Raw genomic sequence first — 15,454 nt, 5'->3', positions numbered from 1 at the left:
CATTTAAGTCATTTAGCAGACGCTCTTATCCAGAGTGACTTACAAATTGGTGCATTCACCTTATAGTATCCAGTGGAACAACCACTTTACAATAGTGCATCTAAATCTTTTAAGGGGGGGGGTTAGAAGGATTACTTTATCCTATCCCAGGTATTCCTTAAAGAGTTGGGGTTTCAGGTGTCTCCGGAAGGTGGTGATTGACTCCGCTGTCCTGGCGTCGTGAGGGAGCTTGTTCCACCATTGGGGTGCCAGAGCAGCGAACAGTTTTGACTGGGCTGAGCGGGAACTGTGCTTCCTCAGAGGTAGGGAGGCGAGGAGGCCAGAGGTGGATGAACGCAGTGCCCTTGTTTGGGTGTAGGGCCTGATCAGAGCCTGAAGGTACGGAGGTGCCGTTCCCCTCACAGCTCCGTAGGCAAGCACCATGGTCTTGTAGAGGATGCGAGCTTCAACTGGAAGCCAGTGGAGAGAGCGGAGGAGCGGGGTGACGTGAGAGAACTTGGGAAGGTTGAACACCAGACGGGCTCCGGCGTTCTGGATGAGTTGTAGGGGTTTAATGGCACAGGCAGGGAGCCCAACCAACAGCGAGTTGCAGTAATCCAGACGGGAGATGACAAGTGCCTGGATTAGGACCTGCGCCGCTTCCTGTGTGAGGCAGGGTCGTACTCTGCGAATGTTGTAGAGCATGAACCTACAGGATCGGGTCACCGCCTTGATGTTAGTGGAGAACGACAGGGTGTTGTCCAGGGTCACGCCGAGGCTCTTAGCACTCTGGGAGGAGGACACAAGGGAGTTGTCAACCGTGATGGCGAGATCATGGAACGGGCAGTCCTTCCCTGGGAGGAAGAGCAGCTCCGTCTTGCCGAGGTTCAGCTTGAGGTGGTGATCCGTCATCCACACTGATATGTCTGCCAGACATGCAGAGATGCGATTCGCCACCTGGTTGTCAGAAGGGGGAAAGGAGAAGATTAATTGTGTGTCGTCTGCATAGCAATGATAGGAGAGACCATGTGAGGATATGACAGAGCCAAGTGACTTGGTGTATAGCGAGAATAGGAGAGGGCCTAGAACAGAGCCCTGGGGGACACCAGTGGTGAGAGCACGTGGTGCGGAGACAGATTCTCGCCACGCCACCTGGTAGGAGCGACCTGTCAGGTAGGACGCAATCCAAGCGTGGGCCGCGCCGGAGATGCCCAGCTCGGAGAGGGTGGAGAGGAGGATCTGATGGTTCACAGTATCAAAGGCAGCAGATAGGTCTAGAAGGATGAGAGCAGAGGAGAGAGAGTTAGCTTTAGCAGTGCGGAGAGCCTCCGTGACACAGAGAAGAGCAGTCTCAGTTGAATGCCCAGTCTTGAAACCTGACTGATTAGGATCAAGAAGGTCATTCTGAGAGAGATAGCAAGAGAGCTGGCCAAGGTCGGCACGTTCAAGAGTTTTGGAGAGAAAAGAAAGAAGGGATACTGGTCTGTAGTTGTTGACATCGGAGGGATCGAGTGTAGGTTTTTTCAGAAGGGGTGCAACTCTCACTCTCTTGAAGACGGAAGGGACGTAGCCAGCGGTCAAGGATGAGTTGATGAGCGAGGTGAGGTAGGGGAGAAGGTCTCCGGAAATGGTCTGGAGAAGGGAGGAGGGGATAGGGTCAAGTGGGCAGGTTGTTGGGCGGCCGGCCGTCACAAGACGCGAGATTTCATCTGGAGAGAGAGGGGAGAAAGAGGTCAAAGCACAGGGTAGGGCAGTGTGAGCAGGACCAGCGGTGTCGTTTGACTTAGCAAACGAGGATCGGATGTCGTCAACCTTCTTTTCAAAATGGTTGACGAAGTCATCCGCAGAGAGGGAGGAGGGGGGGAGGGGGAGGAGGATTCAGGAGGGAGGAGAAGGTAGCAAAGAGCTTCCTAGGGTTAGAGGCAGATGCTTGGAATTTAGAGTGGTAGAAAGTGGCTTTAGCAGCAGAGACAGAAGAGGAAAATGTAGAGAGGAGGGAGTGAAAGGATGCCAGGTCCGCAGGGAGGCGAGTTTTCCTCCATTTCCGCTCGGCTGCCCGGAGCCCTGTTCTGTGAGCTCGCAGTGAGTCGTCGAGCCACGGAGCAGGAGGGGAGGACCGAGCCGGCCTGGAGGATAGGGGACAGAGAAAATCAAAGGATGCAGAGAGGGAGGAGAGGAGGGTTGAGGAGGCAGAATCAGGAGATAGGTTGGAGAAGGTTTGAGCAGAGGGAAGAGATGATAGATGGAAGAGGAGAGAGTAGCGGGAGAGAGAGAGCGAAGGTTGGGACGGCGCAATACCATCCGAGTAGGGGCAGAGTGAGAAGTGTTGGATGAGAGCGAGAGGGAAAAGGATACAAGGTAGTGGTCGGGGACTTGGAGGGGAGTTGCAATGAGATTAGTGGAAGAACAGCATCTAGTAAAGATCAGGTCAAGCGTATTGCCTGCCTTGTGAGTAGGGGGGGAAGGTGAGAGGGTGAGGTCAAAAGAGGAGAGGAGTGGAAAGAAGGAGGCAGAGAGGAATGAGTCAAAGGTAGACGTGGGGAGGTTAAAGTCACCCAGAACTGTGAGAGGTGAGCCATCCTCAGGAAAGGAACTTATCAAGGCGTCAAGCTCATTGATGAACTCTCCAAGGGAACCTGGAGGGCGATAAATGATAAGGATGTTAAGCTTGAAAGGGCTGGTAACTGTGACAGCATGGAATTCAAATGAGGAGATAGACAGATGGGTCAGGGGAGAAAGAGAGAATGTCCACTTGGGAGAGATGAGGATTCCAGTGCCACCACCCCGCTGGCTCGATGCTCTAGGGGTATGCGAGAACACGTGGGCAGACGAGGAGAGAGCAGTAGGAGTAGCAGTGTTATCTGTGGTAATCCATGTTTCCGTCAGCGCCAGGAAGTCTAGGGACTGGAGGGTAGCATAGGCTGAGATGAACTCAGCCTTGTTGGCCGCAGACCGGCAGTTCCAGAGGCTGCCGGAGACCTGGAACTCCACGTGGGTCGTGCGCGCTGGGACCACCAGGTTAGAGTGGCAGCGGCCACGCGGTGTGGAGCGTTTGTATGGCCTGTGCAGAGGGGAGAGAACAGGGATAGACAGACACATAGTTGACAAGCTACAGAAGAGGCTACGCTAATGCAAAGTAGATTGGAATTGACAAGTGGACTACACGTCTCGAATGCTCAGAAAGTTAAGCTCACATTGCAAAAATCTTATTGACTAAAATGACGAAAATGATACAGTACTGCTGGCTGGTGGAGTAGGCTAGCTAGCAGTGGCTGCGTTGTTGACTTTGAACGTGTAGCTGGCTAGGTAACCTCGATAGTTTCAGTACTACACCTTGTCATGATACAAAAGCAACTTTGTAGCTAGCTAACATAACACCAATCAAGACGTTCCTTTGTAATGTATTTAGTTTCTACAATGCTGCTCGTCGGTAATAGTTGGCTGGGTTTGGAAAAAAAAAATAAAAAAAATAAATAAAATGCCGTCGCGGGGGACGGAAATAGCTGGCTAGCTAACCTCGATAATTACTAAACTACACAGTTACGACTGATGTTCTGTTCAGTCATAACAGCCCGGATCTAGTCTCACCTGATGTTCTGTTCAGTCATAACAGTCCAGATCTAGTCCCACCTGATGTTCTGTTCAGTCATAACAGCCCAGATCTAGTCTCACCTGATGTTCTGTTCAACAGTCCAGATCTAGTCCCACCTGATGTTCTGTTCAGTCATAACAGCCCAGATCTAGTCCCACCTGATGTTCTGTTCAGACATAACAGCCCAGATCTAGTCCCACCTGATGTTCTGTTCAGTCATAACAGTCCAGATCTAGTCCCACCTGATGTTCTGTTCAGACATAACAGCCCAGATCTAGTCTCACCTGATGTTCTGTTCAGACATAACAGTCCAGATCTAGTCCCACCTGATGTTCTGTTCAGACATAACAGCCCAGATCTAGTCTCACCTGATGTTCTGTTCAACAGTCCAGATCTAGTCCCACCTGATGTTCTGTTCAGTCATAACAGTCCAGATCTAGTCCCACCTGATGTTCTGTTCAGTCATAACAGTCCAGATCTAGTCCCACCTGATGTTCTGTTCAGTCATAACAGCCCAGATCTAGTCCCACCTGATGTTCTGTTCAGACATAACAGTCCAGAATAGACATCTTTGTTCATCTTCTATCTAAAGGTTATTATAGTTCTATCTATCATATCTGTCTAGTTCTATCTATCACATATGTCTAGTTCTATGTATCATATCTGTCTAGTTCTATCTATCATATCTGTCTAGTTCTATCTATCATATCTTTCTAGTTCTATATTTCATATCTTTCTAGTTCTTTCTATCATTTTTCTCTAGTTCTATCTATCATATCTGTCTAGTTCTATCTATTATATCTGTCTAGTTCTATCTATCATATATTTCTAGTTCTATCTATCATATCCTTCTAGTTCTATATATCTATGTATATTTAGTTTTACCAATGACACCAATGTGTTCATATTGTATTTTCTTTTGAAGTGATGTTTCTTTGTCTTGCTGTGACAAGGTTCTCACCACATCCTGGTTTTGTCATCACAACACGCCATGTTCACACAGTTGAACCTATTTCCTGTACATCTCTCTGACACACACACACCTTTTCTCTACACACTCTCTCACACACACATTCTCTCTCTCTACACACCCTTTCTCCATCTCACACTCTCTACATACACACTTCCTGTCTGCTAAATAACAGTGTCAGGAATATCATCTATCATGGTGGGCTACTGTCCCATCTGTGGGAAACCCGTCTACTTTGGTGAGTGCAGTGTGTGTGTGTGTGTGTGTGTGTGTGTGTGTGTGTGTGTGTGTGTGTGTGTGTGTGTGTGTGTGTGTGTGTGTGTGTGTGTGTGTGTGTGTGTGTGTGTGTGTGTTCTCCATGCTCTGAACAGTCTGTCATGACTCACACACAGACAACAGGAAGTGTCTTCTCTGAGGAAGCAGACTGTTCTGTAACACACCGGCTACTCTCCAATACTCTAACCTGGTGTCCTTTCCTTTCTAAGCAGCTTTCTTTTCATCCTGGGATAAGTCTCTTTTCCTTCACTGGCTGGGTTCCTATAGACTAACCTGGCTTCCTTTCCTTCACTGGCTGGGTTCCTATAGACTAACCTGGCTTCCTTTCCTTCAGAGGCTGGGTTCCTATAGTCTAACCTGGCTTCCTTTCCTTCAGAGGCTGGGTTCCTATAGACTAACCTGGCTTCCTTTCCTTCAGAGGCTGGGTTCCTATAGTCTAACCTGGCTTCCTTTCCTTCAGAGGCTGGGTTCCTATAGACTAACCTGGCTTCCTTTCCTTCAGAGGCTGGGTTCCTATAGACTAACCTGGCTTCCTTTTCCTTCAGAGGCTGGGTTCCTATAGTCTAACCTGGCTTCCTTTTCCTTCAGAGGCTGGGTTCCTATAGTCTAACCTGGCTTCTTTTCCTTCAGAGGCTGGGTTCCTATAGTCTAACCTGGCTTCCTTTTCCTTCAGAGGCTGGGTTCCTATAGTCTAACCTGGCTTTCTTTCCTTCAGAGGCGGGTTCCTATAGTCTAACCTGGCTTCCTTTCCTTTAGAGGCTGGGTTCCTATAGTCTAACCTGGCTTCCTTTCACCTGGGCTCCTTTCCTAAGTCCTTAATTGACATGAGACATCAGACTGGTCTCTCACACTTCGGCTTTGTTCACATACCAACTTGCCTTCCTTTCCTTTAGAGACTTGCATTATTTGCATATATCCGGTACAGGAACTAGGGTTGCAAATGAAAGGTATATTATTGGAAAATGTCTATGTTTACCAGGAAACTACCAGAATTTTGGTAACATTTACATTTTAGGGGGAATTTTATCAAATTACATCTGGTGGTCTTTTTGTGCTTAAGATTATCACATGAGTCTGTAATTATCTCTGGTCCTCTGTGTGACCTTATCACATGAGTCTGTAATTATCTCTGGCCCTCTGTGTGGTCTTATCACATGAGTCTGTAATTATCTCTGGCCCTCTGTGTGACCTTATCACATGAGTCTGTAATTATCTCTGGTCCTCTGTGTGTCCTCATCACATGAGTCTGTAATTATCTCTGGTCCTCTGTGAGGCCTTATCACATGAGTCTGTAATTATCTCTGGTCCTCTGTGTGGTCTTATCACATGAGTCTGTAATTATCTCTGGTCCTCTGTGTGACCTCATCACATGAGTCTGTAATTATCTCTGGTCCTCTGTGAGGTCTTATCACATGAGTCTGTAATTATCTCTGGTCCTCTGTGTGACCTCATCACATGAGTCTGTAATTATCTCTGGTCCTCTGTGTGACCTTTTCACATGTCAAATATACAATAATTAAATAAAATTGTTTAAAAAATATATATATTACAATCATTAACCTTCATATAACCCATAAACTCAGTAAATATCATTGGTGTTTAATATGAGGGTTTCAGCATGAAATATTCTTTATATGTTTTTACACTTGTATTTATTTTACTGTCAGAATGTCTTTGTTGTAAATGTGTTGGAGCCAAACTGATGTCAGTTGTTAAATAAATCCACCCCCAGGTGGTAAGGGTAGGTAACAACACATCCGCCATGCTGATCCTCAACACGGGGGCCCCTCAGGGGATCGTGCTCAGACCCCTCCTATACTCCCTGTTCACTCATGACTGTCGAGCCAGGCACTACTCCAACACTATCATCAAGTTTGCCAATGACACAACAGTGGTAGGCCTGATCACAGACAACGATGAGACAGCCTATAGGGAGGAGGTCAGACCTGACCATGTGGTGCCAGGACAACAACCTCTCCCTCAACGTGATAAAAACAAAGGAGATGATTGTGGACTACAGGAAAAGGAGGACCGAGCACGCCCCTATTCTCATCGACGGGGCTTTAGTGGAGCAGGTTGAGAGCTTCAAGTTCCTTGGTGTCCACGCCACCAACAAACTAACATGGTCCAAGCACACCAAGACAGTCGTGAAGAGTGCATGACAACGCCTATTCCCCCTCAGGAGACTGAAAAGATTTGGCATGGGTCCTCAGATCCTCAAAAGCTTTTACAGCTGCACCATCGAGAGCATCTCGACTGGTTGCATCATTGCCTGGTATGGCAACTGCTCAGCCTCTGACTGCAAAGCAGTACAGAGGGTAGTGCGTACGGCCCAGTACATCACCGGGGCCAAGCTTCCTGCCATCCAGGACCTCTATACCAGGCGGTGTCAGAGGAAGGCCGTACAAATTGTGAAAGACACCTGCTGCTGTTTAATTATTTATTTATATCTTTAAAAAATATATGTTTATTTAAAACATTTTTTTCTTAAAACTTCTTAAAGCAATGTTGGTTAAGAGCTTTTAAGAGCTTGTAAGTAAGCATTTCACTGTAAGGTCTACACCTGTTGTATTCAGTATTTCACTGTAAGGTCTACTACACCTGTTGTATTCAGTATTTCACTGTAAGGTCTACTACACCTGTTGTATTCAGCATTTAACTGTAAGGTCTACTACACCTGTTGTATTCGGCGCATGTCACAAATACAATTTGATTAAATGTTTTATTTAACCCCTGGTATCCTCCAACCCCAACGGTCCATGCCAGATATTTGACCTCTAACCCCTGGTATCCTCTAACCAGATTGGTCCATGACAGACATTTGACCTCTAACCCTTGGTATCCTCTCTCCCCATTGGTCCAGGTGAGAAGAAGAGGTCATTGGGGCGGGACTACCACCCTCTGTGTCTGAAGTGTCAACAGTGTCAGAGACAGTTGACCCCAGGACAACATGCTGAGGTATGGAGAGAGAGGGAGGGAGGGAAGAGGAGGAGGGAGAGAAGGGGGACCCCAGGACAACATGCTGAGGTATGGAGAGAGAGGGAGGGAGGGAAGAGGAGGAGGGAGAGAAGGGGGACCCCAGGACAACATGCTGAGGTATGGAGAGAGAGGGAGGGAGGGAAGAGGAGGAGGGAGAGAAGGGGGACCCCAGGACAACATGCTGAGGTATGGAGAGAGAGGGAGGGAGGGAAGAGGAGGAGGGAGAGAAGGGGGACCCCAGGACAACATGCTGAGGTATGGAGAGAGAGGGAGGGAGGGAAGAGGAGGAGGGAGAGACAGGGGGACCCCAGGACAACATGCTGAGGTATGGAGAGAGAGGGAGGGAGGGAAGAGGAGGAGGGAGAGAAGGGGGACCCCAGGACAACATGCTGAGGTATGGAGAGAGAGGGAGGGAGGGAAGAGGAGGAGGGAGAGAAGGGGGACCCCAGGACAACATGCTGAGGTATGGAGAGAGAGGGAGGGAGGGAAGAGGAGGAGGGAGAGAAGGGGGACCCCAGGACAACATGCTGAGGTATGGAGAGAGAGGGAGGGAGGGAAGAGGAGGAGGGAGAGAAGGGGGAGAGAGGAAAGGGGGTTGAGAGGGAGAGGAGTATAGCGGAGGGGGGAGACGTAGGAGGGAGAGGGGAGAGAGGAGAGAGGGAAGGGGGAGAGAGAGTGAGTCAGGGAGAGAAGGGGAGGGGAGAGAGGGAAGGGAAGGGGGAGTGAGGGGGGAGAGATTGAGAAGTGGAGGGAAAGATAGTGTCAACAGTGTCAGAGACAGCTGACCCCAGGACAACATGCTGAGGTACGAAGACATGGAGGGGTAGTGTGGGGAGGGAGTGAGGGAGGTGGGGTGGAGAAGGTCTGTCCGTCCGTCCGTCTACATGTCTACATGTATGTGTGTATGTATGTATGTGTGTATCTATGTATCTCATGAACTAAGATGTTTTCTGTGCCTTGTGTTTCAGCATGATGAGAAACCCTACTGCACTAACTGTTACATGAAGATGTTTGGTACCAGAGGTAGATACTGCTTGGTGATGTACTGTAACTGTTGTGATGAGAAACCCTACTGCACTAACTGTTACATGAAGATGTACTTTAGCTGGGGTGCGTCCCAAATGGCAGCCCATTCTCTACATTGTACACTACTTTGGCCAGAGACTTGGTCAAAAGTAGTACACTAAATAGGGATCAGTGTGTGTCTTAGGATGCTATGTACAGCAAATCTCTCTCTCTCTCTCTCTCTCTCTCTCAGCAGGTAACAGGAGACTGATGTCAAACTGTCACAGCTCAGCCTCCTCTTCCTCTTCCTCCTCCTAGGAACCAGTCCTAGGAACCAGTCTAACCAAAAACCACCAAAATACAACCTAATGAGAACTAACAGCCTATCAACAAGGATCTATGTTCAACAAACCTGACATTCAGCCATCAAGCCAATGACCAACCAACTAGACCCAACATTCAGCCAACCAACATTTGACCAACCAAGAAATACTCTAAAAGTCTCCCTCTTTCAGTCAGTCATAAAACAACTACCTTGACCACAACATTGTGTTCAATGGAGAAACGGTTGTTCTTCAATAAAACAGAAGCTTCTACAGTCTTCTGGTTGAAGTGTGTTAAACACAGAGTCTCTTTAGGCATCAACACACATCCTACACTACACATGTACTGGAGTACACAGACACACATCCTACACTACACATGTACTGGAGTACACAGACACACATCCTACACTACACATGTACTGGAGTACACAGACACACATCCTACACTACACATGTACTGGAGTACACAGACACACATCCTACACTACACATGTACTGGAGTACACAGACACACATCCTACACTACACATGTACTGGAGTACACAGACACACATCCTACACTACACATGTACTGGAGTACACAGACACACATCCTACACTACACATGTACTGGAGTACACAGACACACATCCTACACTACACATGTACTGGAGTACACAGACACACATCCTACACTACACATGTACTGGAGTACACAGACACACATCCTACACTACACATGTACTGGAGTACACAGACACACATCCTACACTACACATGTACTGGAGTACACAGACACACATCCTACACTACACATGTACTGGAGTACACAGACACACATCCTACACTACACATGTACTGGAGTACACAGACACACATCCTACACTACACATGTACTGGAGTACACAGACACACATCCTACACTACACATGTACTGGAGTACACAGACACACATCCTACACTACACATGTACTGGAGTGGACACTACCTAGTCAGATCATGTTTCAATACCACCAGAGTTCTGAACACACACACACACACACACACACACACACACACACACACACACACACACACACACACACACACACACACACACACACACACACTTGGCTATGAGGGTTTCAGCATGATATTCTTACTGTATGTTGTAGTCTGTCCAAGAGGGGAATCACACAAGACTGACAGCCTGTCATTTTATTAAAAGCATTCAGTTGATTACATGGCAGTTTAGAGAGCAACATAATAACAATAATCTACATCATAATCAATAATCAATATTATAACATTTATAATCAATAACATCATTATCTATATACTACTAACAACATCATAACAATAATCTACATCATAATCAATAACATCATTATCTATATACTACTAACAATATCATAACAATAATCTACATCATTATCAATATCATAACATTTATAATCAATAACATCATGAGAGGTAAACAACAACAAACCCCTTTATTAAAAAATGTTTAAAAATACAAAGAATGACCAGATGATTATAATAATACATGGACTAATAATGGAAACACTTCAAGATAAAGAATCTAAGAGACACTAAATAAGATAAAGAATCTAAGAGACACTAAATAAGATAAAGAATCTAATAGACACTAAATAAGATAAAGAATCTAAGAGACACTAAATAAGATAAAGAATCTAAGAGACACTAAATAAGATAAAGAATCTAAGAGACACTAAATAAGATAAAGAATCTAAGAGACACTAAATAAGATAAAGAATCTAATAGACACTAAATAAGATAAAGAATCTAAGAGACACTAAATAAGATAAAGAATCTAAGAGACACTAAATAAGATAAAGAATCTAAGAGACACTAAATAAGATAAAGAATCTAAGAGACACTAAATAAGATAAAGAATCTAAGAGACACTAAATAAGATAAAGAATCTAAGAGACACTAAATAAGATAAAGAATCTAAGACACTAAATAAGATAAAGAATCTAAGAGACACTAAATAAGATAAAGAATCTAAGACAAAAGCAAAAAACAATACATTCAAAACTTCAATTTATTCTGGAAACAAAACAGACGTAATTGAGCTACTCTCTTAAAATAATCAAAACCCCATGTTACCCAGAACCCCATGTTACCCAGAACCCCATGTTACCCAAACCCCATGTTACCCAGAACCCCATGTTACCCAAAACCCCATGTTACCCAAAACCCCATGTTACCCAAAACCCCATGTTACCCAGAACCCCATGTTACCCAGAACCCCATGTTACCCAGAACCCCATGTTACCCAGAACCCCATGTTACCCCAAACCCCATGTTACCCACAACCCCATGTTACCCAGAACCCCTTGTTACCCAGAACCCCATGTTACCCAGAACCCCATGTTACCCCAAACCCCATGTTACCCCAAACCCCATGTTACCCAAACCCCATGTTACCCCCAAACCCCATGTTACCCACAACCCCATGTTACCCCGAACCCCTTGTTACCCAGAACCCCATGTTACCCAGAACCCCATGTTATCCAGAACCCCATGTTTCTCTGGTGGTAAAAACCAAACTAAAAGGAATAATGGTGGTTGCAGTCACTCCTTTTAGATTTCTTCCAAGGTTCTAGAAAGATAAACTAATTCTGAACTTGTTATTAAAATTAGAACCACTTCAGGTTTGTCACCACATTTTAAACACCAGTCCACTGCTGACCATCCATTTAAAACACAAAACTGACCTAAGATCAGCATGTAGGGTCAGCTTCATTCTACTCCTACTCCGTCCCCTGGGCTGCTCTCTCCTCTCCCGGTCCAGCTTCAGCTCTGGAGCTCAGAGAGACCATCTCCATGGCATTGACATAAAGATCCATGCTGCTCACCCTGTTCACTCTCTTCTGCCTCCTGGTGGGCTAGGGAGACACAGCACCAACAGTCAGACATTTACTCTCTAGTATCTCCATTCTCTCTCCCTCCCTCTCCCCCTCACCCTCTCCCTCTAGTTTAAATGACTTGTAACGTCTGAGTAAATGTCTTTACCTTGTAGTACAGGTAGGAGGTGGTGATGGCTGTCAGTAGGATCAGCAGCACTACAACGTGTCTGATGATGAAGGCTGGCAGAGGAGAGGCTGCAAACAGAAACACCTTTGATGAGGGGACTGATCATCATCACATAGATCTGTGGGAAATCTGTCAATGACAAAGTTTTAAGTCTGGTTCATGTTCAGTTACCTGTGATGGTGAGGGAGAGGAGCTCACTCTCAGAGGAGAAGTTATGAGAGAAAACATAATTGTCATAAACACATCTGTAGTTCCCTTGGTGGGAGTCATCTGCAGCAGGGAAGAGGAAGGCAGCAGAGTGATTGACAGCTGGCTGGGTCTGGGTTCTGTTGGAGCCGGTGAACGTGAGGAGGAAGGAGCCTCCTGGGTACTGTGGCTGAGTGGAGCAGGTGATGGTGAAGCTGTAGCCCCTGAACACCTCGGACCCCTGGTGGCCCCTGGAGACCCCTCCCATTGAGTCAGTCAGGGAGATATCATGCTGGACCAGGAGATCTGTAACAATAAAAGAGAACAAGAAAAACCTCTTCAACTAGTTTCCTATAGATATGACAATAACATCAGCATGTAACAGTGCTAGCCACCCTCCCTCACAGGGCAACATGAGTAGTGGGCCTACAGTCACTGAGACAACATATGTTGATATCAGGCTTCAGCAGGACATCTGGAACAAGAGGAGAGAAAAAGAAAACGTAGCTCCTCAACTACTTTCCTCATTTAGATATGACAATAACATGACATGTGACAGTGGTAGTGAGAAGAGACGTTCACTGAGATAACACTCAAATACAAAGCATTCTGGGATATTTAAGTTGCATTTGATTCCTACTTGACTGAGTGATCTATTTAGTAAAGCAGACTGACAAGCTAAACAGTCATCATGAGAGGTGCAGAGGAAGTTGTATGAATGAAGGAAATCAGTTGAATATAATTATAATATCTTGTTATTACCTGAGCAGATCACTGTGAGTCCAGGAGAGAGATAATAATCTCTCCCACACTCCTCAGTGCAGACTCAGAGCCAGAACAGTAAACTTCAAACCCTCCAGTGGTGTTTCCAGGTAGAACTGAAACAGAGGAGCCACAACCCAGCTGTCTACACACTACTGCAGCTACATCCTCCCAGTCTCTAGCTCCCACAGTCCTCCACTCTCCCTGGTCGTACCGCTCCACTCCACCAGCACAGCGACTGCCTCCTCCCACCAGCCTCACATCATCAGGCTCTGAGAAAAGACAAGAGAGAGACAGTAATCTTACTATTTTCTCACTAAAACACACCTATATTGTCTCTCATATTCTTCACTCCAGGTGAGAAACAATGTTGATTGAGTGACAAACTGTTTCTTACCTGAGCAGGTGAGTCCAACAGCATTACCAGGTAGACAGGTGTTGTTTTCTCTGTCTGAGGTGTCACAGTCCAGGAGAAGGGACTCTTTGCCTTTACACTGGAACTCTTTATCCCAGGTCTGACCCTCACCTTCTCCATAGAGCCCCCCCTGTAGAGCTGCAGGAGCCCCACAGCCAAGCTCCCCACAGACTACCTCTGCATCCTGCCGGTCAAAGTCAGCTTCACACACTGAGGCCCAGGACTGATTGGACTTCACCTCCACTCTCCCAGAGCAGAGACCAGCTCCATCCACAAGCCGCACAGACTCTGGAGAAAAAGACTTGGTTGAACATTCAATCAGTTTTGTTGATGACACTGTCAAGGACTAAACACAAATATGTTGCATAAAAGATTGTAGTTTGCTATGTTTGATACTGTAAGAGGTAGAAATGGGTTCTTAGTCACTCAGGGTTGGGAATAATGCAGGCAGGAGACAGGAATAAGTTCACTTCACTTTATAGAAAATAAACAGCTGGACATCCATCAGGCAGCTTCACTTCAGTACCATCTGAACTACAATGATCTGCCCATGAACATCTCCCATAAACCAATATGACAAACACAAATATAATGTTTAAATACATCTGACATCTCTCCCTCTATTTAAATGAAATAAAAACACATAAAACATGATACATGGTAATATTGTATAATGTATAAATAAATCTCTCAATATGACCAGTCTCTTACCTGAACAGGTCACATGATGATAATATCCACCATTACAGAAACCAGGTCTTACTTCTATGATGTCACACTGTCTAATAGACTCATCTCCACTACATCTAGATAGTCTGACTCCTCTTCTTCCATCTTCAATCAGAGGTCCTCTAGATTCAGCTACAGGATCCCCACAGTCCAGCTCTCTACACACAACCTTAACCTCCATCATCATTCTCCACCACCCCCTAGAACATAGACCCAACCACTCTCCTTCATAGAAGACTTCCACTGTCCCAGAACAGGAAGTGGTCCCATCCACCAGTCTGACTGAGAGTTCAGCTGTAAACAGCAGAGAGGAAAACACAGTGGTGAGGACAGATGATGACAGTGATTCTGTTATTCTAACAGCAGTAGTGCTTTGTGGTTGACAAGTATTAGTAGTTCCACAAAACCCTACTTGTTATTGGGGTTTAGAATGGTTTGTATGGACACATGAATTTCTCCATGTGGGATAATAAAGTTGACTAATATTGAACTGCTATAATCACTGTAGATTTATACTCTACCTACCTGGTGGACTGACGCTTTGAGCCTGGAGATCTGAGGAGAAAGAGAGAGACAGAGGAGAAAGAGAGAGAAAGAGACAGAGAGATAGAGAGAAACAAAGGAGAAAGGGAGGAGTCAGAGGAAGAGAGAGACAGAGGTTAAATGAACATCAACATGACCTTTCATGATGTGATGGGGAAGACAGGCTTATCGTTGGTATGGTGCAACAACACCCATGTGTACATACACTATATATACAAAAGTATGTGGACACCCCTTCAAATTAGTGGATTTTATTTAAGCCACACTCCTTCCTGACAGATGTATAAATCAAGCACTCAGCCATGCAATCTCCATAGACAAACATTGGCAGTAGAACGGCCTTAATGAAGAGCTCAGTTACTTTCCCCTCTCTTCTCCCCTCTCCTCTCTGCCCCCTCTCTTCTCCCCTTCTCCCCCTCTCCTCTTCTACCCCTCTCCTCTCCTCTTCTCCCCTCCTCCCCCTCTCCTCTCCCCTCTCCTCCACTTTCCTCCCCTCTCCTCTCTTCTCCCCTTCTCCCCCTCTCCTCTCCTCCCCCCTCTCCCCTCTCCTCCCCTCCCCACTCTCTCTCCCTCTCCTCTTCTCCCCCCTCCCGCATTCTCCCCCTTCTTCTCCTCTCCACCTCTCCCCCCTCTCTTCTCATCTTCTCCCCTCTCCTCTCCTCTTCTCCCAT

General features: G+C 46.1%; 1 protein-coding gene across 8 annotated transcripts; it reads left to right on the top strand.

The window, feature by feature from the left end:
* Positions 1 to 4,516: 4,516 nt before the first annotated feature.
* Positions 4,517 to 9,402, top strand: LOC106592699 (cysteine-rich protein 2). 8 transcript variants are annotated; one of them, XM_045712493.1, is made up of 4 exons: positions 4,517 to 4,779; positions 7,681 to 7,844; positions 8,765 to 8,819; positions 9,133 to 9,402. In XM_045712493.1, exons 1-4 carry the CDS (start codon positions 4,737 to 4,739, stop codon positions 9,168 to 9,170), a joined length of 300 nt encoding a protein of 99 aa, XP_045568449.1. In that variant the 5' UTR covers positions 4,517 to 4,736; the 3' UTR covers positions 9,171 to 9,402. The 8 variants fall into 8 exon arrangements, with proteins under 8 accessions (XP_045568449.1, XP_045568448.1, XP_045568446.1 ...); XM_045712492.1 differs by having other exon boundaries at positions 4,527 to 4,779; positions 9,058 to 9,402; XM_045712490.1 differs by having other exon boundaries at positions 4,542 to 4,779; positions 9,120 to 9,402.
* Positions 9,403 to 15,454: the final 6,052 nt, after the last annotated feature.

The sequence above is a fragment of the Salmo salar genome, unplaced genomic scaffold (assembly GCF_905237065.1).
Source record: "Salmo salar unplaced genomic scaffold, Ssal_v3.1, whole genome shotgun sequence".
In the NCBI taxonomy this organism is placed as follows: domain Eukaryota; kingdom Metazoa; phylum Chordata; class Actinopteri; order Salmoniformes; family Salmonidae; genus Salmo; species Salmo salar.
Note: the sequence above shows the minus strand (reverse complement) of the source record. Positions and strands in the feature narration are given on the sequence as shown.